The sequence below is a fragment of the Dipteris shenzhenensis genome, chromosome 27, assembly GCF_047967505.1.
Source record: "Dipteris shenzhenensis isolate YYH24624 ecotype China chromosome 27, Dip_SZ_1.0, whole genome shotgun sequence".
In the NCBI taxonomy this organism is placed as follows: domain Eukaryota; kingdom Viridiplantae; phylum Streptophyta; class Polypodiopsida; order Gleicheniales; family Dipteridaceae; genus Dipteris; species Dipteris shenzhenensis.
Genome location: NC_141622.1, coordinates 34,401,257 through 34,426,100, shown reverse-complemented (window position 1 = coordinate 34,426,100; position 24,844 = coordinate 34,401,257). Strand labels below are relative to the sequence as shown.

The 24,844-nt window shown below is 40.6% G+C and overlaps 1 protein-coding gene across 1 annotated transcript; it reads left to right on the top strand.

Moving 5' to 3' along the window:
* Window positions 1–222: 222 nt before the first annotated feature.
* On the top strand, window positions 223–1,594 carry LOC147884202 (protein NEN4-like). Its single transcript, XM_087398161.1, has 5 exons — window positions 223–562; window positions 689–846; window positions 954–1,000; window positions 1,139–1,202; window positions 1,298–1,594. The coding sequence occupies exons 1-5, from the start codon at window positions 223–225 to the stop codon at window positions 1,592–1,594; spliced, it is 906 nt and encodes a 301-aa protein (XP_087254287.1).
* Window positions 1,595–24,844: the final 23,250 nt, after the last annotated feature.

Genomic DNA, 24,844 nt, shown 5'->3' with positions numbered 1-24,844 from the left:
TTACTCACGTAAAGCATGATCAATCCACACTGCTGTTCACGTAAAGAATGAGTGTCAACTGCCATACCTGCGTCTTAAGCTCTTGTCAATCGGCCTCTCCGTCATCTGCAAAGGCTGCAAATCTCACGTCCACAATTACAATCAGAGCTAGCTGATCAGATCTTGTTCCAATCGTTGATCTGGGCTTATTGCAGGCAATTGTTGATCGATCGCTCACTCGCTATGGTGGCACCTACACGTCCTCTCTTCTCAAATTGCGGCCCTCCTCCACACGAGGAGCCCGAATGCCCTCTTGAAGCCAGCGTCAAACGCAACTCGCAGATTGTTTTCTTCGACTTGGAGACCACCGTCCCTTCCGGCACCGGGGATAAGCCCAAACTGCTCGAATTCGGTGCGATCGTGTTGGCCATACATGGCTTCCGGGAGCTGCAGTCTTACTCCACTCTGGTTCGACAGCCCGGCGTATCCTCTATGGGCAGTAAATTCAATCTCGCTCAGAAGCGCATCATCGATCTGCCCGCGTTCGACGACATAGCTGATCACGTCTTCGATTTGCTTGATGGTATTCCTAGCAATTCGCTCTATTTTACCTGTCTTGTGATCGATCAATCTATTACAAGGCTCCGATTTAAATTTTCAGCGGGGTTCTGCTCGAACCACAAAACTAAAAATTTCCACACGGTTTCAGGCCGCATCTGGGCGGGACATAACATTGTTAAGTTTGATATGGTCTGCATCCGTGAGGCGTTTGCTACTGCTCATCTACGAGCTCCAGAGCCTGCTGGCGTTATTGATACCCTACCCTTGTTGAGGAATACATTCGGACCTCGAGCAGGCGACCTGAAAGTAACAATGCAATTACTTATAAATTATCAGACGGTTTTGTTCATTCCAAAGGTTTGTTATATTCCTCTGATGTCTACGGCTAACGTTTTTTCGTTCTTTACTAACAGATGGCCTCGCTTGGGAAGTATTGCGGGCTAGGAAAACAAAGACACAGGTAGTGGGAATCCTGTTATTGCTTTATATTACGACTTTAAAAAACGATACTAAGCTTAAAGCAATCTGCACTCCAAGATACTGTGTTGTTTTTATTCTAAAAATGCCGACACTTACCTCTTTGCAAACAATGCTACAGAAGCCTTGCAGATGTGCGAATGAATGTGGAAGTTCTCAAAAATTGTGCGACGATCCTATTCTTGGTGAGTGCACTCATTCAAAAGATGGCGAAACCTTCGAACACTATTGTCCGTACTCCCTTGGAGGAGATTAAAGAACTAAAATTGCCTTGAAGCAGGAATCGCAATTTCCGAACGTGCTGCCGGTACCAAGGCAGCCATCCACGAGGAGCTATGCAGCGGGGGCGGTGTCGCCATGGGAGATGCAGAGGGCACATGCACAGAAGTGGGCGCCAGGGTGGGATCAAGTGATACAAAATCGGAGGATCAAAACAAGCGCCGAGATGAAGCGGAGAGCTTGTCTCGTCAACCCAACAACGTCGTTGATGCCGAGTACCCTTGGCCTAGGAAGGCGAATATCACACTACGTGAGGCCAAGAACACGCCCCTTAGCTTTAGCTAGCCTTCTACGTTAAGTAACTTATAAGCTTAAGATGTATGCAGTCACTTAGAGCTTCTCACCATGTTCTCCTTAATTTTATGGAGGCACTTGTTGGAGCTTCTCATCATGTTCCTACATTTGGCCTTGGAAAGCAAGAGGTCTCCCTCTCTCTAGTCTCCAATGAAATTATGAGATCTAGGGTCTTCTCTCCACCCCTACTCTACTTTGATCACAACTTCCCATTTGCAAAGTGGCTCTTGCATGTCTCCTAGCTCACTAGAAGGATAAATGATCATCCCTTGGGTAAATGAGCATCCCTTGGTTGTACTCTAAGGAAGGCCTTCTCATGTCTCAAGATCAACATTCAAATTGAGACTCAGTGAAAGCTAGTTTCGTTAATTGAAATAAACTTGGTGATATAGACTCAACCTTTGCAAAGCGTAACTCACTTAAAAGCCACCTTCATTGAACCAATGTGGCCTCTGGGAGTCATAAATCTACTCCTGTCATAGTGGTTCACAATTCACACGTCACGATATATGCTTCTATATCGTGATAAAAGCCGTCTAAATGAATGATCTTTACTTGATGGACATATTTGTAAATGTATGCTTCATAGATAGCATGCATGAGTTAGCATGTGCTTACATTATGATAAGTTTCTATGTACGAATTTTACTATAGAAATCCATCACAAGAAATGCCAAGTGTGCATATGATCATAGGTTTGAATGCCAAATCGTCACATATTTATTTTTGTATTGTGTGCTCTCCAAAATCAAAGAAGGGAAGTCTAAACAAAATTTAATAATAAGTTTAAAACTCAATTTAATAGAAATTAGAAACTCCAAGAGAGCTCCTAAGAACAAAAAGCTTCTTAAAACTTAAGTAAAATTTTAAAGTTTCTTTTAGCAAATACCATTGGAAATTATAAAACAAGATGATGATATTATAATAGATTGCAAGATGCTAATTTACCATGAGATACTTTTCAATTTAATTCATCCTTTAATAGATGTAAGCTGCAAGACTAGTAAAATATTTAAGACTTAATAACACTGCCAATAGACACCTTGTAAGGGTTTGAAAACAAGAGACGGTGGTTAAATATCTAAAACTGAATAATCATGCCAACATACAACTTGCAAGCGTTACAAAAAGCAACAAACACTTCTATGATTTTTGGAAAGCACTCTTATCCATATTATCTACAATTGTTTTGAAAAGCTCTTCAATACATGTCCTCTATATTACAAGCACTTTACTTGCTATATATTACCATGATTGATAATCACTAAAGATTCTCAAGGAATGAGATTAATTCTTCTTTGCAAAGCTCATTATCTTTGTACAATCTCTTTGGCTTCATCTTGATTATATGTCCCAAAATGAGTGCTAATATTATAAGTGAAATTAAAGTCAAAAACTTATGTAGCTCCACTCTATTAGTCAAGATGTTTATTTTTTTTCATGCAACCTTTTATTCTCCAGGGATATTCCAACCATAATACTAGTATTTTGAAGAAATTGGTATGTTATTTTTCATGCAACCAATTATTCTCTAGGGATATCCCAACCATAATACTAGTATTTTGAAGAAATTGGTATGTTATTTCCTACAATAACCTCATGATTCAAAGGCATTGGTATGTGTGGCCCAATTAAGCACCTTTATTTGAGGCCAATGAATCTTTACTTGCTTGCATCAGTGTTGGTGTTGTTGTCCAAGTAGATTTTGAGATATGTTGAATGCGAGTATAAAATGTAGATGGTATCCCTTCTTGATCATATCTAGATTACTTTCTTCTATGCAGCTAACTTGATTCTTTCTCGCTTACATTCTTTCTTTCTTCTTACCTTAATTCTTCATTCATTCTTTAAAAGTCCTTCCCTTTATTTATTTCTTTCAATATAAAAGGTTAATTGCTTTTCTTGGGGAACAAGAGAAGAAAGAATTTGTTGAGACTCCATTTTCAAAAATCATTCATGCATCTATCCCACTAAGGTCTAAAAGAATATCAATCTTTAAATGACCAAAATAAAAGCATATAAGGATACCCAAGCTTAAATATGATGAGAAAAATACTTGCAAGCTTACCGTGCTAGATGTATAACTCGATACTCAATGCTTATTTCCTAGAAATTGAGCTTACTGTGCTAGATGTATCAAGTTATACTTGTGAGATCAAGGCATGATTCCATATAGTCGATTTCTTGGGGGTACTTTGTGGGTGGTGCATGTAACTTATATAGATTGCATATATTATAGACACAAAATAAGTAGACTACTGAGGTCTCTTTACGTTTTTCTAGAATGATACAAGAGCCATAATAAAATAATCTCAAATATGCTCTATTATTCTCAAGATAGAGAAAAAGGTTGAGTTGAAATATATTATAACATAGAACTTACATTAGACACATCCAAGGAAAGGATTTGTAGCTATTATACTAGTATGTGTGAAATACTAGTATTTGTTACTAGAGCATGATGTTACAAATGATTACAATGCAAATAGATGTTTGATTGAGAAAGAGTGGGACGCCATCTTACACCTATTTTGTAGGTAGATTACCACATTTGCAATCATATAATTATGTCAAGGGCAAAGAAGATCATTCGATGGTTTCCTTATCTTGATGTATAGTGTGGCTTATATAAAATGTTACAAGTGTAAAGTTGTATATAAGGCACTGTAGAATCTTTTAGATATAGTCTTAAAATACTATGGAGTTCCATGCTGGAATTGTTGGCTACTCCAAGTGTGTGCATGAAATACCAACCTTCATGAATAGAGTATGCTACCTTGAAGGATCATAGTGTAGGTAGCTACTTGCTTGAGAAAGAGTGGGATGTGGGAAACGTGATCCACCATCATATTTTTGTAGGTATATTTGTTGAGGATCCATCTCAACATCATGTTATCATATGTGCATAGCACTAACACAAACGAGTGCTAAAAAGGAAAGGGTTAGAACCCTAACCCTAACCCAATCCTTAATGGGTTTGTATATATTCTTTATTTTCAACTAAATCTAGTGTACAATTAGTCATTTGTGGTGTGCTCTCTAGTTGTTCCCTCTTTCCTCATCTCCACTCTTCTCCTCTCCTCTCTCCATATTTGTTCATGGTATTCAGAGCTTCCTTGCCTTCCACTAAGGTATCATGATTCGTGTGAGAGTGTCTGTTTGATTGATGGATTGAGATTGAGTGCTTCATCCTTTGATTTTGTTGATGAAAGAAATTTTTGTTCATCTCTTTTGGGTATTCTTTGAGAAAAGTTTTTCGTTCATTGTGATTCCGTGAGAGAGAGAGAGAGAGAGAGAGTTTTCTTTTTTATACTCAGTTCATTCTGAGAGAAAGACTAGAGGTAGTTGTCTTGAGAAATTTTTGAGAGCTTTGAGTATTTGAGAGAAGATTCTGACAAAGAGAGAGTATATTCTCTCTTCTACTACCACTTTCTTTTGTGAATTATTGTCTCTGAGAGAGGCCTCTCTCTGAGAGATCCATTATGAGAGTGAGATTCAGTCTATTTTGCAAGAGATAGACTTGTATCTTTTCTATCAGAGAAAAAGATTATGCTTGGACATCTCAACATAGTTAAGACATCCAAAGAAGCATGGGATATTTTTGCATCTCTTTATAACTCCAAGAACACATCTAGGATTCTCACACTAAGAAACCAAATCAACTAATGTTTTTGCAACAGTAATGAAACCAGTCATGCTTTTGTACTCCAGATAAATGATTACAACAATGAAATTGCAGCATGGTTACGTACTCCAGATAAAGAATTACAACAATTAACTCACAACAGCAGGAGGCCATGAATCCCATAGAAATGGTTCAAGTCATCCTAAATAAACTAGGAGAGGGATATGGGAATCTAGTCCAAAGTATTTCTATTCAGTGGGGCAAATTCCAACATTAGAAGAGCTACAGTTAGTGGTACTTGGTGAAGAAGCCAGTATTTAGGCCATTCAAGCATGCAAAGGTCATTCCAATGATCAAGCATTCATAGCTTTAAATAGAGGTAAAGGAAAGGAAGAGAAAGAGGGAGAGCATCTCAGCAAAGTGGTCATCATCATCATCAAAATCAGCATCAACAACACCAGCATCCGTTGTAGCATCATTAGTGTCCAAGAGGAAATCATTACAATAGAGGAAGATTTCAAGGAAGAGGGAATGAATCCACTAATGTGTCAAACATTCAATGCACCTACTGTCCCAGTTTGGACACTATGAAAGAGATTGCCACAAGAAGCAGTACGACCAAGGAGGTCACTCCAACAACAATCAAGAGAATTTTTGTGGAAGAGGAAATCATCGCAATGGACATTCAAGTCAGAGTCATTATGCCAATGAACCTCATAATATGTATCTTGCAAGTGAGGATATGCAGAAGACTGATACAGTGTATCTTGACATAGATTGTAATTCCAAAGGGGAATGCAGTTTTCAAGTTGATCAAGGAGATCAAGATCTTGGTACATCAATAGCGGTGCATGATCTCACATGACAAAGCATCAAGAATGGTTGCCTAGCTGAAACCATTAGAAGGACCAAAGAATGTTATTTACATGGCAGTTAACACACAGATTCAGTTCAAGGGAAAGGTATTGTCCCTATGAACAATTTCATTAGTGTGAAAGGATTGGTGAAAGATGTACTCTATGTTCCAAAGCTCAGCAAGAACCTCTTATCAGTTGGAAAATGATGGAACACAACTATCAAGTCATCTTTGATGGAGATGAATGCACAATCAGAGATAAATCTAGAGGATATCAGCTAGTAAGAAAAGGACTCAAGGAAGGACACTTGTTCAGTGTGCTAGCTTCAATACTAGACTTCCATGCCATGTCCGCTCAACAGTAATGGATGCCACTTTCTGCAATATGGCACAAGAGATCTATGGACATGTCAATTTCAAAACTCTAATGCAATTAAGAAATTAGAATATGAAAATTGGAATTCCAAAACTATAGTTTCTTGGAAAAGTTTGCAAAGCATGTTGCTGAACGGTAAACAAAAGAGAACCAATTTTGGCAGAAGCACCTCTCGAGCAAGAGGTATCCTTAATTTCAATGGCCTTCTATGGCCACCCGTAGACCTACATGACTCCATACCAGCTCGAGGGGGTCACTCATCATATGTAACCCTATCATGTGAGTTCAACAGAAGGATTTTTTTTATTTCTAAAATTTACAAAAATAAATATACATAAAGGACTATTTAAAATAGTTTTGAAAAAAATTTACAGATTTGTATAGAAAAGGGGTACATCTTATTAATGAATTTTTTTACAGATAAGGGACTTTAAATATAGGCCTTGAATGCACGTGATATAGAGGGTTTATACATAGTGACCCCCCCGAGCATACCAGCAACCAGTAGCTCTTCTACTCCTCTTCTACCAATGGCCATCCTACTGAACAGAGGCTTCTATGACTCCTCACAACGCTTGCAAGCAGTGCCACACTTTGCCACCATGAACTAGCATGCACCGGCTCAGTCAACAACCACCCAATAAGGCGTACACTGGCTCCTTCAATAGCATGCACCGGCTCCTTCAATAGCAACCCGATGGCTCCAAGCTTCCAACAACCAACCACAGCTAGCCTACCTGTGAGCGACCAATGTGAATAGCATCTACAACAACAAGAGTCTATGTCTTCGACTAATGACTTCTGCAAAGCAGCCACCCGCAATGCTATGGATTCCTCAACCGAGACCAACTAGCACACGGGACTCTGGTCCCTCAAGGCTCAAAGTAGCAACTGCAACTAGAGCAGTAGCTCAAGCTCCTCCATGATCCCTTAGGCCTTAGTGCCTCCTCTACTGAGAAACGCCTCGTGTCTCCATCGCTCCTCAATGGGCTACTCTCCAGAAACTTTAGCTTCTTCATGTAACTTCAAGTGCCTCCTCTGTTTGTCGATGTCAGCAAACAACTCTGGAAGCCTAATGACCACGAGCAACTTCGCCATCATGAGCGACTCACGAACTACTGCAACAAAGGCTTCAAATGACACATTGGACGCAGAGAGCCAACTCCATCTTCAACCGACAGTTCCCCTCTTCACAATCAATGAGCACCTTCCACACACTGCTCATGACTCCTAAAGCAGCAACGCATCTCCAACATGGCTTTAGCCATAGTGGTGGATGGAGAAGATAGAATCTCTTAGATTCTGTTGAAATCTTCATAGATTCTATAGTGCCATTTTTGTGACATATGGTAGATAGGAACCTACCATGGTTCCCTTTGATTGATTGTGGTTAGGTCATCAAGTAAACTCATGGTACCCCAAAATGCTTGACATGTGGCACTCATGCCATGTCATTAGTTGATAGCTCAGACTGCCACATCAGCAAGAGCACCCTATCACCTAGGTTTACTTAACCACAATCATTAAATCCTCTTCATCGCAACCACCTCCTGATCCACTACATCGTACCCAGCACTTAAAATAAATTAAGATAAATTTCTTTTGCTGCATTTTGCGCTTCGACATGTAGTCTAGTAGTAGACTAGCATTGCAGTAGAGGAGATTTAACTCCACCAATCGAAGTCAGCCATTGCCACATTACCTGATTAGTTCCCACTGGCATTAGTCCCATCAGATCTATCATCGGTGTACACTCTCAATCATCTGACATCAGTTCAGTTCCCTTGGCATTCAAAAGCTCACCACATAGGTGTGACACTTGGTAGTGATCTTCCTTCTTGAATAAGGATTGTTGCACCTTTGCACGCACACATGCCACCCATGTACAGTCATATTTGTTGACTATTTTTTGCATTGGTTTCTACACACATACATCAACCTTGTATAGCCTCTCCCGACACACAGTTGTCATCACTTAATTATAGGCTTGATCCTTGGCACACACAACAGTTCTCACATGACTTCGTTTTGACTGTTCAGCATAAGCCCCCCCCGCACCCCCCCATGGTAGCTCTCACACAGTGTTCTCATGGATAGACACTCCCGTCGCCGGTACACAGGAAAGCCTCTTGCACAGAACAATAGAGCACCTCCAGCATGGAGTTATTCTCATCACACAATTGGTGATACACCAATCATAACTCTGGATGAGATCCATAAGTGGAAAGAGAACCTTCTTCGACCATTCATTGCCACAGGTTATGTTCTAGTGTATGATGCAGACTCAAGCCTCATTGACCTTGACAGAAGATCAGCAATAGATGTAGATGCTTTAGATGTTAGCATGGATCAGCCCACAATTTTTTATCATGCACATTCCTTGTTAAGCCCTCAGCATGAGGCACATTCGACAGTAAGCCCTCAGTATGAGGCATATTTGACAGTAAGTCCTAAGAATGAGGCAGTCTCATCAACATCAGCTCAGACTAATTCTTGTGATGCACATCCATCACCTTCATGCATGGATCTAACTTGATCCTTTTCCACAGATGTAGACACTCAGCAGGATTTCAGTTATGATCATGCAATTATTCAACAAGTCCTCAGTACAAGGCACTCACATCTTCTGCTACATGTAGAGATACATGCCATAGTGTGTCCAGCTCTTCAAGTGATTCCATTCTAGCATCCATCACTATTGCTTTCACCTTCTGATATGGAGCATATCACATCTCTGGACACAGTTTTCACGAGCAGTATAGATCATCAGATTAGTCTCCAGGACATTCTAGCAATGGCTCAGTTATGCCACATTGCACCACCCTTGGATTCAGTTATCACCACCTCCTTTGATCAGCAAATCATTCCTTAGCATGAGGATACCTCTCGGATACCTATGCATCAATGTGGTCTTGCTTCAGTGTAGTGGACATCACCAGATTCAGCCACAGTGCAACCTGGGGAGTCTCATTGTTTCAGAATGCACTTATGGCTATAGTATATAGTCCTTACATGATGTAGATTAGTGGTTGGATCCACGACTATAGATCGATCCCTTCGTCAACATTCAGCACCTCATTCATCTCAAGGACATCTTATGCATTTTCAATTGTATTTCAGACTTCTAAGCCTTTATATTGTCAGCTCTTTCTCGACGAACCTATGACAGTTGCTACATCACATGCCGATGGATGTTTAGACATGCACACATCAGACAACCTTCAGCACAAGACATTTGAGCATACAGGTTTGATAGGTTGCCATACCTTGTCATTTGTAGAGGCCTCTTCATCAGGAGAGCAATGTATCATACATGCACCTTTAGCCCCAGATTTTGTCTCTCGATCATTCTATCCACATCAACTATGTGGTCTTCTTCGACCCCACATCATTTGACAAATATTACTGTAGCATACCTCGCACATTGTTGTCAGTTCTTTTGTGTTGCTGACACCCTTATACGTCACAACCTACCAGATTACATTGCCATCGCTACATCGACTAGCCTCACATCTAGTTGCCTCTTCTTCAGAGTAGTTGCACATTCCACAGCAACTCATGACATGTTCAGTCGACATGTTCAGACGCAGCCATTCACGTAGTCATATTTTGATCGACTAGTCTTTGATCTAAGAGGTCTTGAATTTTTGCACATTTCCTTCCTCTTCCTTTTGGCCTATCTTCTAGGTTTTACTCCCAAAGGCAAAGGATGACCCACAACTTAAGAGGGGGAAATCCACATCTTGTACAGGACCACATAAGTTGTACTCATTGTACATGCTTCCGCTACGTAGTCACTATGCTCACATATGCACATATGTAGTCACTGTGCTCACATATTGACATACTACTCTGATTTCTTTTAGTTTTGGATGCTATCATATGCACCAAATGAAATCCACAAACAGTTCTTGTACATGCACCCTCTACTTACCCAGTGCAATTTAAGAGGGGTGGCTAAAGATAGTGTAAATTGCGCTATCCACATAGGGCATAGGGGCAAGCCCTAACCCTAACCCTAAGTGGTTCACGTGTATATCTTAATGTTCATTGTCAATACACTAAGTGTACAGCTAGTTATATTGTGTGCACTCCTCTCTCTCTCCCTCTCTCACTTCCTCTATCAAGATTGACATATGTTAAGAAAGGGAACACAATTTAGATTGAAACCACCTATTATGCTATATGACTACCATCTTGGCTATAGAGAAGAACTAGTATACTTTGAGGATCAGCTGACAAGCTAGCATGGCAAACTACCATAAATGAAGAAATGGAAGCTTTGTTCAAAAACAACACTTGAGAATTATGTGGCCTTCCACCAATAAATAAGGCCATAGCAAACAAATGGGTTTACAAAGTGAAGTAGAATCCAGATGGAAGCATTAAACGAAATACAGCCAAAATAATTGCAAAGGATTTACATAGCAACATGGTTAAGACTATGATGAGACTTATGCTCCAATGGCAAAGATGGAGTCCATTATATTTTTGATATCACTAGCAACACTGAGGAGATCAAATGTATACCAGCTAGATGTCAAAAGTGTTTTTCTCAATGGTTACCTAGATGAGGAAGTCGACACACAACAACCAGCAGGATGTGTTGAACCAAGGAAAGAGCATTAGGTTTGCCATCTTGATCAAGAAAATTCTTATTTTTCTATGGCTTAAAGCAAGCACCCAAGAAGTTGGTACTACAGAATCAACAAGTATTTTGCTAATTTGGGATACATGTAGTCCAATGCATATCATAGTCTCTACTATAAAGCTCAAGGGGAAGACATCACTATTGCATTTTTGTATGTAGAGGATATGATTGTGATAGGAAACAATGATAGCCTTATCAGCAAGCTGAAACAAGGCTTATCTCCAAAGTGCGACATGAAAGATCTTAAACTTATGCACTATTGTCTTGGTATTGAATTCTAGAGAGACTCAGATAGCACCTTCATGAGCCAGCAGAAATATCTCCTAAAGAAGTTTCATATGGCAAATTACAAGATTGCAGCCACTCCCATGGAACAAAGTTTGAAACTTAATCCAGAAAATCCTACAATCAATAACAAGTACTACTGGCAACTTATTGGATCTCTTAATTTATATGACTATCACGAGGCCAGATATTTGTTATGCAATTCACTTGCATAGTTTTTGGCAAACAAAACAGTCTCACTAGAATGCAGCCAAGAGAGTCTTATGGTACATCAGAGGTACAAGATATTTTGGAATTGAATACAAAGGAAGTCATCCAAGGTTACAAGGATATTGTGACAATGCCTAAGGAGGAGATCATGAGACTAGTAGATCCACACAAGGATAGCATTTTTCCTTGTTGGTAAAGGTGCTATATCATGGTTGTCGAATAAACATCCAACTATGTCTTTGTCTTCAATAGAAGCAGAATATAGGTAATTCACAACAGGTGCATGTGATGCTATATGTCTCAAAAGACTATTGTTAGAAACATATTACTTTGACGAGACAAAGCCAACAAACAATATACTATGATAATCAATTGGCTCAAGCATTAGGAAAGAATCCAGTATACCACTCCAAGACAAAGTACATTGATGCCAGAGAGCACTTCATTAGAGGAAGATTGTTACTTGGTGACATCACATTACCACATTGTGACAAGAAAGAGAATGTTGCAGATATCTTTACCAAACCACTTGGGAAAGAGCTTTTCAAGAAGCATTGACAAGCTCTTGGTTTGACTTACCGGAAGGACATTCCCATTTGAGGGTGTGATGAAATGTAATGTTCATTCCTTCTTCAATTTTCCATAATCATCATCTTGAGGGAAGGTCTACTTCATGATCTGGATCTTGAGGAAAGATGTTGAGGAACCATCTCAAAATCATGTCATCATATGCGCATAGCACTAAAACAAAAGAGTGCTAAAAAGGAAAGGGTTTTAGATTAAATCTTGAAATACTGTAGTTAGATTTATTAAAGTGGAATATTGCATTAGGGGAATTTTGGACTCAAAAAGGGCCTCATAAGGAGTGGATTAGCAAAATGGTTTAAGAACTAATAAGGCCTACAAAGGGTCCCATCACCCCATATCAGGACAAAAAAGTACATCTCCCTAGACCCTTGGTGGTCCCCAAAAGTGCACCTCCCTTTCCCAGTTAGAGGCCTCCCCCACTCTCAAAAAGTTAACTCTCTTTACAACCTTTAGGTGGTCCACATTCCCAAAAAGTATCTCGCGGGTACACCCTAGCCCAAAAATTTTAAAATTTTCAAAAGTGCCCAAAATGGCCCAAAACTCTTCAAAACCTTCCCAAACCATGCATATGCACCCAAATCACTTTTCAAAACATCGAAATCCTACTCCATCTTCCAATCCCACATTCATACTCCTTCTATCGTAAGCACTTTGCAATGCCCAAATCTAATTTCTTCTCATCATTTTGTCCCAAATTTGCTTCCATTTATCCTATTATATCTTTCAATTTTCTCAAACTTTTTTCCATTTATTCTATTCTATTCTTTGAACTGTGATCCAAGGCCTTATTTCTAAATCCCTCTCATGGCTCCATTGGAAGATTGCACCAACAAGCCACGAAAAAGCACCTCTTGCACATCGAAGCTGCACCAGAGTATGCCACAACTCGTCAATGTTATGGCCACAAGGTTGTCAGCAAAGATACACTAGATCAATTACGACAACAAGGAACAAACCATGTTGACTTATGGAGACTCCTCTATCTAGTGGATCCTTTGATAGGTGCTCCACCTTTGTTTGAAAATGTGGCGAGTTTGAAAACGTAGGAGATGTTCTTCAAGGCTTACTAGGATATTGTAAATGCATCGGCCATTCCAATGCTGAAGCACATTTGCAAAGGTTCACTTGTTGAGAATGGAAGGAAGGATAAAGATACTTAGAGATACCATGCATAACCTCTAAGAACAGCTAACCCAAGAACAAAAAAAAACTTGCTGACTCAAAAATTGCAAAAGAAAGGTGACAAGAGACAATGACAAGGTTAATAGATGAGAAGAACAAACTGTTGAAAAAGACTTAGTGTATCTAACAAGAGCTTGCTACATTGACTAGGAAATTAGAAAGGATATAAAGAACCCCTCTAGGTTACAAGCATAGGATCAAGCCCGTGCAACCAATAGAGAGCTTGGCATATGGTGGTGGAGCAAGGAAGCGCAAGGTGAAAGCTATAAGGTATGTATATTTGGACTGTTTTGTAATTATGAAGCATTACTTACAAATGAGTCATTTATTTTTCTAATGTTATCATGATTTCTGTAGAAATTTTATGGAGGATGTTATTGAAAGAAATTCCTCTAACAAACTTTGTGCCATAAAGAGTTAGTTAAGAAGAAAGATTTCATTTCTATTCTTAGGGACCCCCTGACAAAATATGAAGAGGGGAGAGGAGAAGAGTGGAGATGAGGAGAGAGGGCACAGCTAGAGAGCACACCACAAATGACTAACTGTACACTAGATTTAGTTAAAAAAATAGAATATATACAAACCCTTTTAGGGTTAGGGTTAGGGGATCTAACCCTTTCCTTTATAGCACTCTATAAGGTTAGTGCTATGCACATATGATCACGTGATGGTGCTATGCACACATGATCACATGATGTTGAGCGTGATCTCTCAACACCTTCCCTCAAGATCAACATCATGAAGTAGGCCTTCCCTCAAGATGATGATTCTGGGGAATCGAAGAAGGAGTGAGCATTACATCCCATCACACCCCTTTAATGGGAATGTCCTTCCTCCGCGTCAAACCAAGAGCTAGTCGGTGTTTCTCGAATAGCTCTTTACCGAGTGGTTTGGTAAAGATGTCTGCAACATTCTCTTTGCTATCACAACGCTGTAGTATGATGTCACCAAGTAACACTCTTTCTCTGATGAAGTGCTCTGTGACATCAATGTGCTTTGTCCTGGAGTGATATACTAGATTTTTGGCCAATGCTTGAGCTGATTGATTATCATAGTATATTGTTGTTGGCTTTGACTCATTAGATTTAACTCATCAAAGTTATCTATTTCTGATAATAGTCTTCTGAGCCATATAGCCTCACATGCACCTATAGTGAGTGCTCTATATTCTGCTTCATCGAAGACAAAGAAACAATTGGTTTTTTGTTTGACAACCATGATATAGCACCTTGACCAAGGAAAAATGCATATCCTTGTGTCGATCTCCTGGTCTCATGATCTCCGGCATAGTCACTATCACAGTATCCATGCAACTGTGGATGACTTCCTCTGTATTCTATCCCAAACTGTCTTGTACCTCTGATGTATCTCAAGACTCTTTTGGTTGCATTCCAGTGAGACTATTTTGGATTTGCCATAAACTATGCTAGTGAGCTTACTGCATAACAAATATCTAGCCATGTGATTGTCAGATATATAAGAGATCCAATGAGTTGCCTGTAGTATCTGTCATTGACTGTAGGCTTTTCTGAATCTTTAGTAAGTTTCAAACTCTGTTCCATGGGAGTGGCTGCAATCTTGCAATCTGCCATATGAAACTTCTTTAGGAGACTGTCAACATACTTGAGCTGACTCATGAATGTGCTATTTGAATCTCTCCAGAACAAGATTTTTCATGTCGAACTCTGCAGATAAGTCTTGTTTTAGTTTTCTAATGAAGCTATCCTTGCTTCCCATCACAATCAGATCATCTATGTACAAAAGTGCAATAGTAATGTCTTCCCCTTGAACTTTGTAGTAGAGAGTATGATCTGCATTAGACCTCATGTATTTCAGATCAGCAAAATACTTGTCAATTCTACTTTACCAACTTCTGGGTGCTTGTTTTAAGCCATAGAGACTTTTCTTGAGATGGCAAACCTTATTTTCCTCTGGTTCAACATAACCTGCTAGTTGTTGCATGTAGACTTCCTCGTCTAGATAACCATTGAGAAATGCATTCTTGACATCGATCTGATACACATTCCATTTGCTGAGTGTTGCTAGTGATATCAAGAACTGTATAGAATCCATCTTTGCTACTGGAGCATAAGTCTCATCATAGTCTTGACCATATTGTTGTGCAAATCCTTTTGCAACTAATCTGGCTTTGTATCATACTGCCATCTAGATTGTCCTTCACTTTGTATACCCATTTGTTTGCTATGGCCTTCTTTCCTAGTGGAAGGTCGCATAATTCCCAAGTATTATTCTTATACAAAGCATCCATTTCTTCATTCATAGTAGTTTGCCATTCTGGCTTGTCTACTGCATCTTCGAAGTACACTGGCTCTTCTATAGCCATGATGGTAGTCATAAGAGCATAGTTGGTGGTTTCCTCCTGAATTGCTTTGCCTTTCTGAGCATATGTCAATCTGGGTGGAGGTCTACTTTCCCTAGTAGACCGTTTGAGCTGTTGTGGCTCTGCTTGGGGTGTTGCTAGCAATTCTTGCTCTTCTTCATCAACCTGTTCTGTAGATGACTGTGAAGTCGATGCTTCTATGTCCTGTGTAGGTGAGGTTTCCCATTCTGATTCCTCATCAAAGATTACATCTCTGGAGATAATGACCTTGCGGTTAATGGGATCATACAATTTGTATGCTTTGTTTTCTTCACTATAGCCAACCATGACGCATTTGCATGACTTCGCATCCAATTTCCTGCAATGATCATCATGTATGTGAGCATATGCTATGCAACCAAATATGCGGAGATGCCCAATGTGTAGCTTTTGTCCAGTAAATGCTTCATAAGGAGTCATACCCTGTATCGGTTGGTAGGAAGCCGATTAAGCAAATAGTTTGCTGTAGATATTACTTTTGCCCAATACTGATTTGGAACATGCTTTTCACTAAGCATTGCTCTAGCAGTGTCTGCTAAAGTCCCATTCTTCCTTTCAGCTCTTGCATTCTGCTGAGGAGTATCTGTACATGTGAGTTGTCTTCAAATGCCGTGATTTTTGCAAAAGTTCATGAATGCTGAAGACATGTATTCACCTCCTCTATCTGATCTCATGACCTTGATCTTTCTGCTTGTTTGGTTTTCTACCATGGCTTTGAATTCTTGAAATCTGGAAAACACTTTAGATTTCTCTTTCAGAAAGTAGACCCAACAATATCTGCTATAGTCATCGATGAAAGTCAAGTAGTAAAGTGAACCATTGATGTTGCAGTTCTGGGCATAACCCCATACATCTATATGTATCAAATCAAGAATACCTCATGCACGAGAGGTACTTCTGACAAAGTTGGTTTGCTTTTGTTTGCCGAAGCAGCATGCTTCACAAACCTTTCCAAGAAACTGTAGCTTCAGAATCCCAATTGCCATATTTTGATTCCTGAGATCTAACAAGTACTTGAAGTTGACATGACCATATCTCTTATGCCATTTTGCAGATAGTGGCATCTGTTGCATTTGAGCTAACATGGCATGCTTATCTGGTACTATAGCTAGCATTCTGTATAAGCGTCCTTCCTTGACACCTTTTGCTACTACCTGACATCTTTTGGATTTATCTCTAATAGTGCATTCATCACTGTCGAAGATGACTTTATAATTGTGTTCTGTCATTTGACCTACTGACAAAAGGTTCTTGCTGAGCTTCGGAACATAGTGCACATCTTTCACCAATCCTTTCATACTAGTGCAATTGTTCATAGGGATAACACCTGTCCCTTGAATTGGATTCAGTGTATTGTCTGCTATATAGATGACATTTTTCTGTCCTTCTAATGGCTTCATTTCTGTGAACCATTCCTGATGATTTGTCATGTGAGATGATGCACCATTGTCAATGTACCAAGGATCCTATTCCACTTGGTCGACTTGATAGCTGTAATCCTCTTTGGGATTGAAATCAGTGTTTAAGTATACTGTTTAAGTACACTGTATCAGTTTGATGCATTTCCTCGCTTGCAAGAAACATATTTCCATGTTCATTTGCAAAATGACTGTGACTAGAATGTCCACCACGATGATTTCCTCTGCCTCGAGAATTCCCTCGATAACTGCTAGATTGACCGCCTTGGTCGTACTGCTTCTTGCGGCAATCTCTTTCATAGTGTCCAAACTTGTAACAGTAGTTGCACTGAATGTTTGACACATTGGTGGATGCATTCCCCCGTCCTTGGAATCTTCCTCGATTGGAATGCTTTCCTCTTTGCTGATTCTGATGTTGCTAAGGATGATGCTGATGCTGATGCTAATGCTGACTTTGATTTTGTTGCTAATGATGACCACTTTTCTGATATGATCTACCTCTACCTCTGCCTTTGCCTCTGCTTCTATCTAAAGCTGTGAATGCCTGATCATTAGAATGACCTTTACATGCTTGAATGGCCTGAGTCCTGAGTTCACCAAGTAGGACTGATTGAAGCTCTTCCAGTGTTGGAATTTTCCATTGGATGGCAATACTCTAGACTAGATTCTTGTATCCCTCTCCTAGTCTATTCAGGATTACTTGAACCATTTCTGTGGGGTTCATAGTCTCTCCTGCTTCTGCAAGTTGATTGTTATAGTCTTTTATGTGGAGTACACAAGCATGACTAGTTTCATTACTGTTGTGGAAACTCTGGTTGATCTGGTTTCTCAGTGTGAGAATCGTGGATGTGTTCTTGGACTCATAGAGAGCTGCGAATATATCCCATGCTTCTTTTGATGTCTTGACTGTGTTGAGCTGTCCTAGCATGACATCTTGCACATTCTGCTTGATTAAGTGATAGGCATATTTGTCTTTCTTATCCCATTCTACCTAAGCTCGAGCAATGGCAGAATCTGCTACTGGTGCGAAAACTGTTTGTCTAGATGTAGATCCCATTGTAGATCCCGTTGCTGGTGCTATGACAACAGATGGAGTAGAGCTACTTGTAGCTGGATCGGCCAATGGTCTAGGTGTAGACCCATCGACATACTCCCATTTGTCCTGAAGTATAAGAATGGTCTCCATTCGGTATTTCCATGTACCATAATTGGAGTTGTCTAACTTAGCATATGCCTCCACATTGAGGTTGCTAGTCGACATGATGCAAGAAATGTACTCAAAAGTGTCGTGAAAATCTCTGTATGAATCAACTGCAAATACACTGATTATGCCAAGTGAAATCTCTGTACCGTCGGTGAAGATAGAACTGCAATATATAAAATCTGATCTATATTACAAGGCTTGTGGCAATGATGCCGGGAATAGCCAAGAGACTTTACAAGGCTGAAATGATGTGCATGATGCCGTGAGATAGCCGAATAGGCTTTACAATGGTGGCATGTGTGTGTGAAATCAAATGCTATCTGCCCACTGAAACAATATGCAATGCCTCTGTACTCTCTGAAGTCTGCTCATTGAACTAATGAACGTAAGGTTTCAGGTAATGTAATGATGTGAAACCATATGTGAGCGTATGGACTTAGGTACTAGTCGAGAATTTCGGGCATGGCTTAGATTGGAAACTTGGGGAAATTTCAAGCATCCCCTCTATGGCGATCTAGTCTACTCTGATCTAAATCTATACTAACCGTCGATCGATGAAAGAACAACAAATAATTCATTTTCTTTTGTTCTTTTTAAGTGCTAGGTCAGATGCATCAATGTAGAGGCAAATGTGCGTGAAGGAAGTGGTTTTGTCGGCGAGGCTAAAGTGTGAGTGTAACTTGCACCAAAATGTGTGCATGATGTGACGAGCGCGTAGAGCATGAAAAAACGAGCGACTTTCCTTTTTGGAGCGTCCTCAAATTCTTCCTGGATCAAGAGATACGACTTGATCTAGGTGAAGGGGCAAAAGGAGTGCAAATGTGCTCAATGATGATGTGTCACTGTAAGTCTTATGCAGTGATGATGTAGCACTATGCCTAGCAAGAGGTGTGCCAGTGAAGCCTGTGCTGAGGTGGCAGAAGTGGTCACATGCAGTGACTGTGAAGCACTGTGTGTGCCTGCAGAGTTCAGTGCTGACTGGATAGCTGAGGTGGCACAGATGATGATGTCAGTAAGATGACATGGCAATGATGATGTGGCAGATGATGTGGCAGGTGAACTAGCAAGGGTGACATGGCACCGATGATGTGTCTACTGATGTGGCAAGATAAGATGAGTTAATGATGTGGTAGTCTCACAGGGTGCTGACATGGCTGTTGAAGGTAAGGTGATGACGTGGCAAGCGAGATGGATAAGTATGCCACGTGGTATAAATTTGGCCAACCAAAGCTAACCCAAGGAAACCTAACCAGATCTAATCATAGTTGGAGGTGACTTGCCATGTGTTGGGACTGGCTTCCCTGGAATCTAGCAAAAGATTCCATCGATGCGCCGTTTGTTGGACCGCCTGTGAGAAGATCCTTGGAGCTGGCCGAGATGGAGCATCTTTGCTGTTGGTAGAAGCTAGAGCGCTCGTTGCTTAGTCGGTGGGCTGTGTGTCGAGGGAGCCTGTGAGCTCCTAGTCGATGGAAATGGAGAGGCTTTGCAGCAGCTTAAGTCATTTGCAGTCGACTGTTGATGGCACGCTGTGCATGAGGCGCTGAGGCCAGTTGTGGAGAAGTGGCTGCTCATAAAGGAGCCTGCTCGTCGATTGCTTCCTGGCTAGAGACTAGAGCGTTGGCAGCTGAGAGGCTAAAGAGGTCGTGGCTGCAACGTATGGAGCTACAGAGTCATCGTTGAGGCTTGTCGTTGGTGGCTAGCTACAAGTAGGCCGTGTCGCTGCTGCTAGGATGAGTCATCCACTGAAGGAGTCCCAAGCAGAAGCTGTGGATTCGACGCTTGGAGCTTTGGACCGTTGCAGTAATCAGTGGTCGTTGGCATTTTGGAGCGTTGCCCATGAGTCCGTGAGCTAGGCGGTGTAGATCTAGTTGGCTTCTTGGAGTTCGTTGGCTACGAGTAGGAGGCAGCCGTTGCAAGTAGCAACGACAGCACCAACAGAAGTTCCGTTCACCAAAGCCAACTGTCTAGAGGAAGCTGTGTGTGGAGCGAGGTTACGTGAAGCCAACGTTGGCCTTGGGACTTGCTGAAGGAGTCGACTGTAGACTAGTGTTGGGGGTCTGGAGGTGCAAGCTATTGGATGCGCGGGCTCTGCAGGCGGCTGTCTCCTTTGACTATGTGCGCTAGCACCCTGAGTCTCTATGACCTCCAACGAGCGCTCCACTAGTCTGCTAGTCGTGTGCAATGCTGTAGCGGTGAGGTGGCTGTTGGTAGCTTTTCTTTTGTTGTGAGCTCATTTGAGCACAAGGCATATCCACAATATTCGAATCTGTAGGTCGCTATAGTCTGGTGCATCAATGGGCACTGCAGAGAAGCCTTTGTGGCTCGTTGGAGACTCGTTTAGAGCTGCGATGGCGGCCACTGTTCAGGAGCTCGGTTAGATGGAGCATACGGGTTGCCAGGGGCTGGAGTCGGCTGCTGCAGCATGAACTCGTGAAGGAGAGGTTGTTGTAGATGCTGCTGGCTGTGGAGAGCCAGGAATCCGAGCCGGTGGGCTGAGACTTTGGAACCTTGGCTAACTCAGACTCTCTATCATAAGCATATCTCTCTCACAAAGAACTCTCACAAACTCTCAATAGTGTCTGAAATCTCTCTTTCAATTCAGATTTCTCAATGGAAAGAATGAAATAAAGAGTCAAATGAATTTCTCAATGACCTGAGTAAAGGAATCTCAAAGGATTGGACTCTCTCTCCTTAAGAGAAAAACAAATCTCTCTCTCAAATTCTAAGGAAAGAATGACAGAAATCTCTCAACCTCTCATGGAAGGAAATGTCTCTCACGAATGGAATGAAGAATGAATGAACAAAAATCTTTCATCAACAGAATGAAAGAATGGAAGCACTCAATCTCTCTCACGAGAATGATGGCACCTCAGCGGAAGGCAGAACCATGCTCTGATACCATGACAAAATATGAAGAGGGGAGAGGAGAAGAGTGGAGATGAGGAGAGAGGACACATCTAGAGAGCACACCACAAATGACTAACTGTACACTAGATTTAGTTGAAAAAATAGAATATATACAAACCCTTTTAGGGTTAGGGTTAGGGGATCTAACCCTTTCCTTTATAGCACTCTGTAAGGTTAGTGCTATGCACATATGATCATGTGATGGTGCTATGCACACATGATCATATGATGTTAAGCGTGAACTCTCAACATCTTCCCTCAAGATCAACATCATGAAGTAGGCCTTCCCTCAAGATGATGATTCTGGGGAATCGAAGAAGGACTGAGCATTACATTCCATCACCCCCATCGGCTTGCATTGCAACATGCAATATTACAAGATGTTGCAACTGATTTAGAGAATCTTGTAGATCCATCAAAAGTTGTCCATGCATGTGATGATGCTGACATTAGTCAGCAAGGATACTTAGATGTGTATAATGTCTTTGTAAATGCACTTCGAGGTCAAAGCATTAAGAATCCTCTATTGCTGAGACCAGTATACGTTAGAAATGCAAGGAAAGAAACAAATTCTGTTGTTCAAGATTTGTTGGGTGGATTTGTACACATCTCAAAAAGCATGACGTTGGAAGGCACAAGCAAGACAAATGTCCAACATAGCAAAAAGAAAGGAGGACCAACTACCAAAGGGACAAAGTAAGGACCAAGAAACTTTGAGTATACAAAGCATAATAATGTTTTCTTGGATGTACATAGGGTCCAACCTGCAATGGTGTAGTTTTACAACATGAAATCATGGGGTAGGCTAAAATTATATTGTTTATAGAGCTGCAATTTTTATTGAAAACTTTTCTAATCATGTAAATCTTTTAATCTTTCAGATTCTGAAGGAAAGTTAGTATTTGTTATCAAATTGGATGAGTGTGAGGTTGTAAAAGGCCTCAAGTTGGAAAGGGTTAGTATTACTTTGATGAATAAAGCCCTCGGACATGCCAAAGATAAGGAAATTAGGGAAGATTTTAGTGTGCAATCGGAAAAGCACATTTGGTGGCTTATTGCATTTGAACTTCCTGAAGAGACACACTCATTCTTGAAATGGGTATTTGATAGATCTCCAATTCCAAGTGTCATAGATGCACAAACAAAAGGAGAGTTGCTTCAAGTTGAAGGGTTCGGATCATTTAAATTTGAATGGCACATGGCAGGAGATCTTAAGACATTGAAGTGTATGTTTGGAATGGAATTGAGTGCAAATGCAACATATCCGTGTCTTTATTATATGCACTCACAACAACTTCGAGGCAGTAACATAGGAATACATAGAGGGAAAGAGCAAATAAAAAGAGGAAAAGACTTTGGGAATGCTAAAGATGTAATGAATGACATCACAGATGATGATGCTAACAAAGGGATGTATTGGAGCAATGGAGTAATGAGCTGCAATTAGGATGCTACACCCAATAGAGATCAAAATGATAAAAATTGGGATCCAATTTTAGACATTCAATTACAAAGAGTGCATTTCTATGTGTTACATGTGGAGATGCGGCTCATTGATAAATTCCTTTACTTGCACATTGTATATGTATGGAACATGAAACCGAAGGAGAGAGCGGCATCATGTATAGTAAGGGTTGAAGCTTTACTCTCAAGCATGGGTCTACATGGGGGGAATGTAAAGCTAATCAAAGATGCACAATTGTCAAGAAAATCATGAAATCTTCCAAATAAAGTGTCCATGGGAGGCTCTAAGGCATGAAGGTTTTTGCCCAATCATGGAAAACATCGATTAAATCCGCATTGGAATTGTTGGAAAAAGTTATGTGATTGCACCACTGATCCTCATGTCAGAACCTTGAGAATACGTGTTTCGAAAGAATTGGATAATCTGGTAAAGATCTTGAGGAAGCCTTCCATAGACAATGATGATGTGCAACTATATAAAGTCATCGTGAAAGAGTTCATTGAAGCCATGGTAGATGGATGAAGTGAATCACACATTACTCACTACATGGTGTATTTGATGTTTGCTTTTCTCAAAATTTTAATTGAAATCAATTTATTCTTGTTTACCTCGTGTTTTTTCTATGTATGCAGCACATTCTTTATGCTCATGGTGCATGCTTTCTTCGCCAATATGGTTCCTTGAATGCTTGGAGTGCCCAAGGGATGGAAAAGTCTCATTATAGAGCTCGAGGTGCTTATTTCAAGAGTACGCGACATGGAGGGGGGATTATTGGAAGTAATGCTCTTTATGAGATGTTCGAGTGGTTCTATCGTGGTATAGTCAGGTCCTCCTATGCAAGGAGTAAAGATTTGCAAAACAAAGTTAGCCCAAGCAGTTCATCGAACTCAAATGAGTAAAAGTAGGCATTCATGGATATCTTTGCAAGCTTCCCAAAAACATAGAAGTTGGATAGCAACGAGAAGTTGTTTTGGAAAGCCTTGGATCGCTAAACCAAATGTACTTTGATGTTAAATAAAATCACACCAATATTTCTTGTGGACATTTGATTAATTGGCTCTTTTTTTTTTTTAACAAGCGTTATATTTTGTACTTGTGGACCCAACAAGGGCAGGCGATGAGAAAAGGTTGGGAGAGTAACCTCGGGCTAAGAAACCCTATGTATCACGAGAGTTCAAGGGGAATTTCAAAAACCCCTTAAATAAGTTTTTTTCCCCAAAATAAACACCCCTCTTTACGTAAATTTTTCCTAAAGTTGAATGAAAAAACCGAATGTTTTAATGAACTAAGTTTTTTTTAATAGAAACATCCCTTATTTACAATGCACATGGTACACTAAAATTTTGTGAGGTTAACCCCCAAGGGGGCGATGACAAATAGGAGGGGGGAGGAGGGGTTGAGGGGGGGTAAAGGGGGAAAGGGGGGGTGGGGGGTAACTAATAATGATGCACAAAATAAATGTACCCCTATATTTATGAAAATACCTTCATTTTCTTAGTACCACCAATACTCTCTCATACTAGTACATTCCTTCCTATCATCACATCTCCCATAGCCCCACCATCACTGACATGGCAAGAACAAAGCAAACTTGATTCCAGAACAAGTCTCCCAATCCCTCTTGATGTATACAATGCAATGATCGAGGAGAGAAGAAAGAGGAGGCAAGACGAGGAGGAGGTGAGGACATAAACCAATGAGCAAACAGATGACAATGAAGAAGGTCATGGGGAGCAATCAAATCCTCAAAGTCAGTCAGAGGCACCTCAAGAGCCAGAAAGCAAACTAGAAGAACAAGAGTGCAAAAGATGCCGATTGGAAGAATGGGCCAGAGGACAAGAAGATGCTAGGAAAATGCGGATTCAATTGGCTCAACAACAAAGGGCACGAATGGAGATCCACCAACAACGATGACACACATGGCACAATGCCACTCAGGACTTCCACATTCTGGCAGTAGGTGAGGTGGAGGTGGAGGCGGAGGCGGAGGTGGAGGTGGAGGTAGAGGTGGAGGAGGAGGTGGAGGAGTCCCTAGAAGACAATGTAGAAAGCCTGGAATGAAGGCACTTTAAGAGATAAGAAAGTATCAAAGTAGCATGAACCCTCT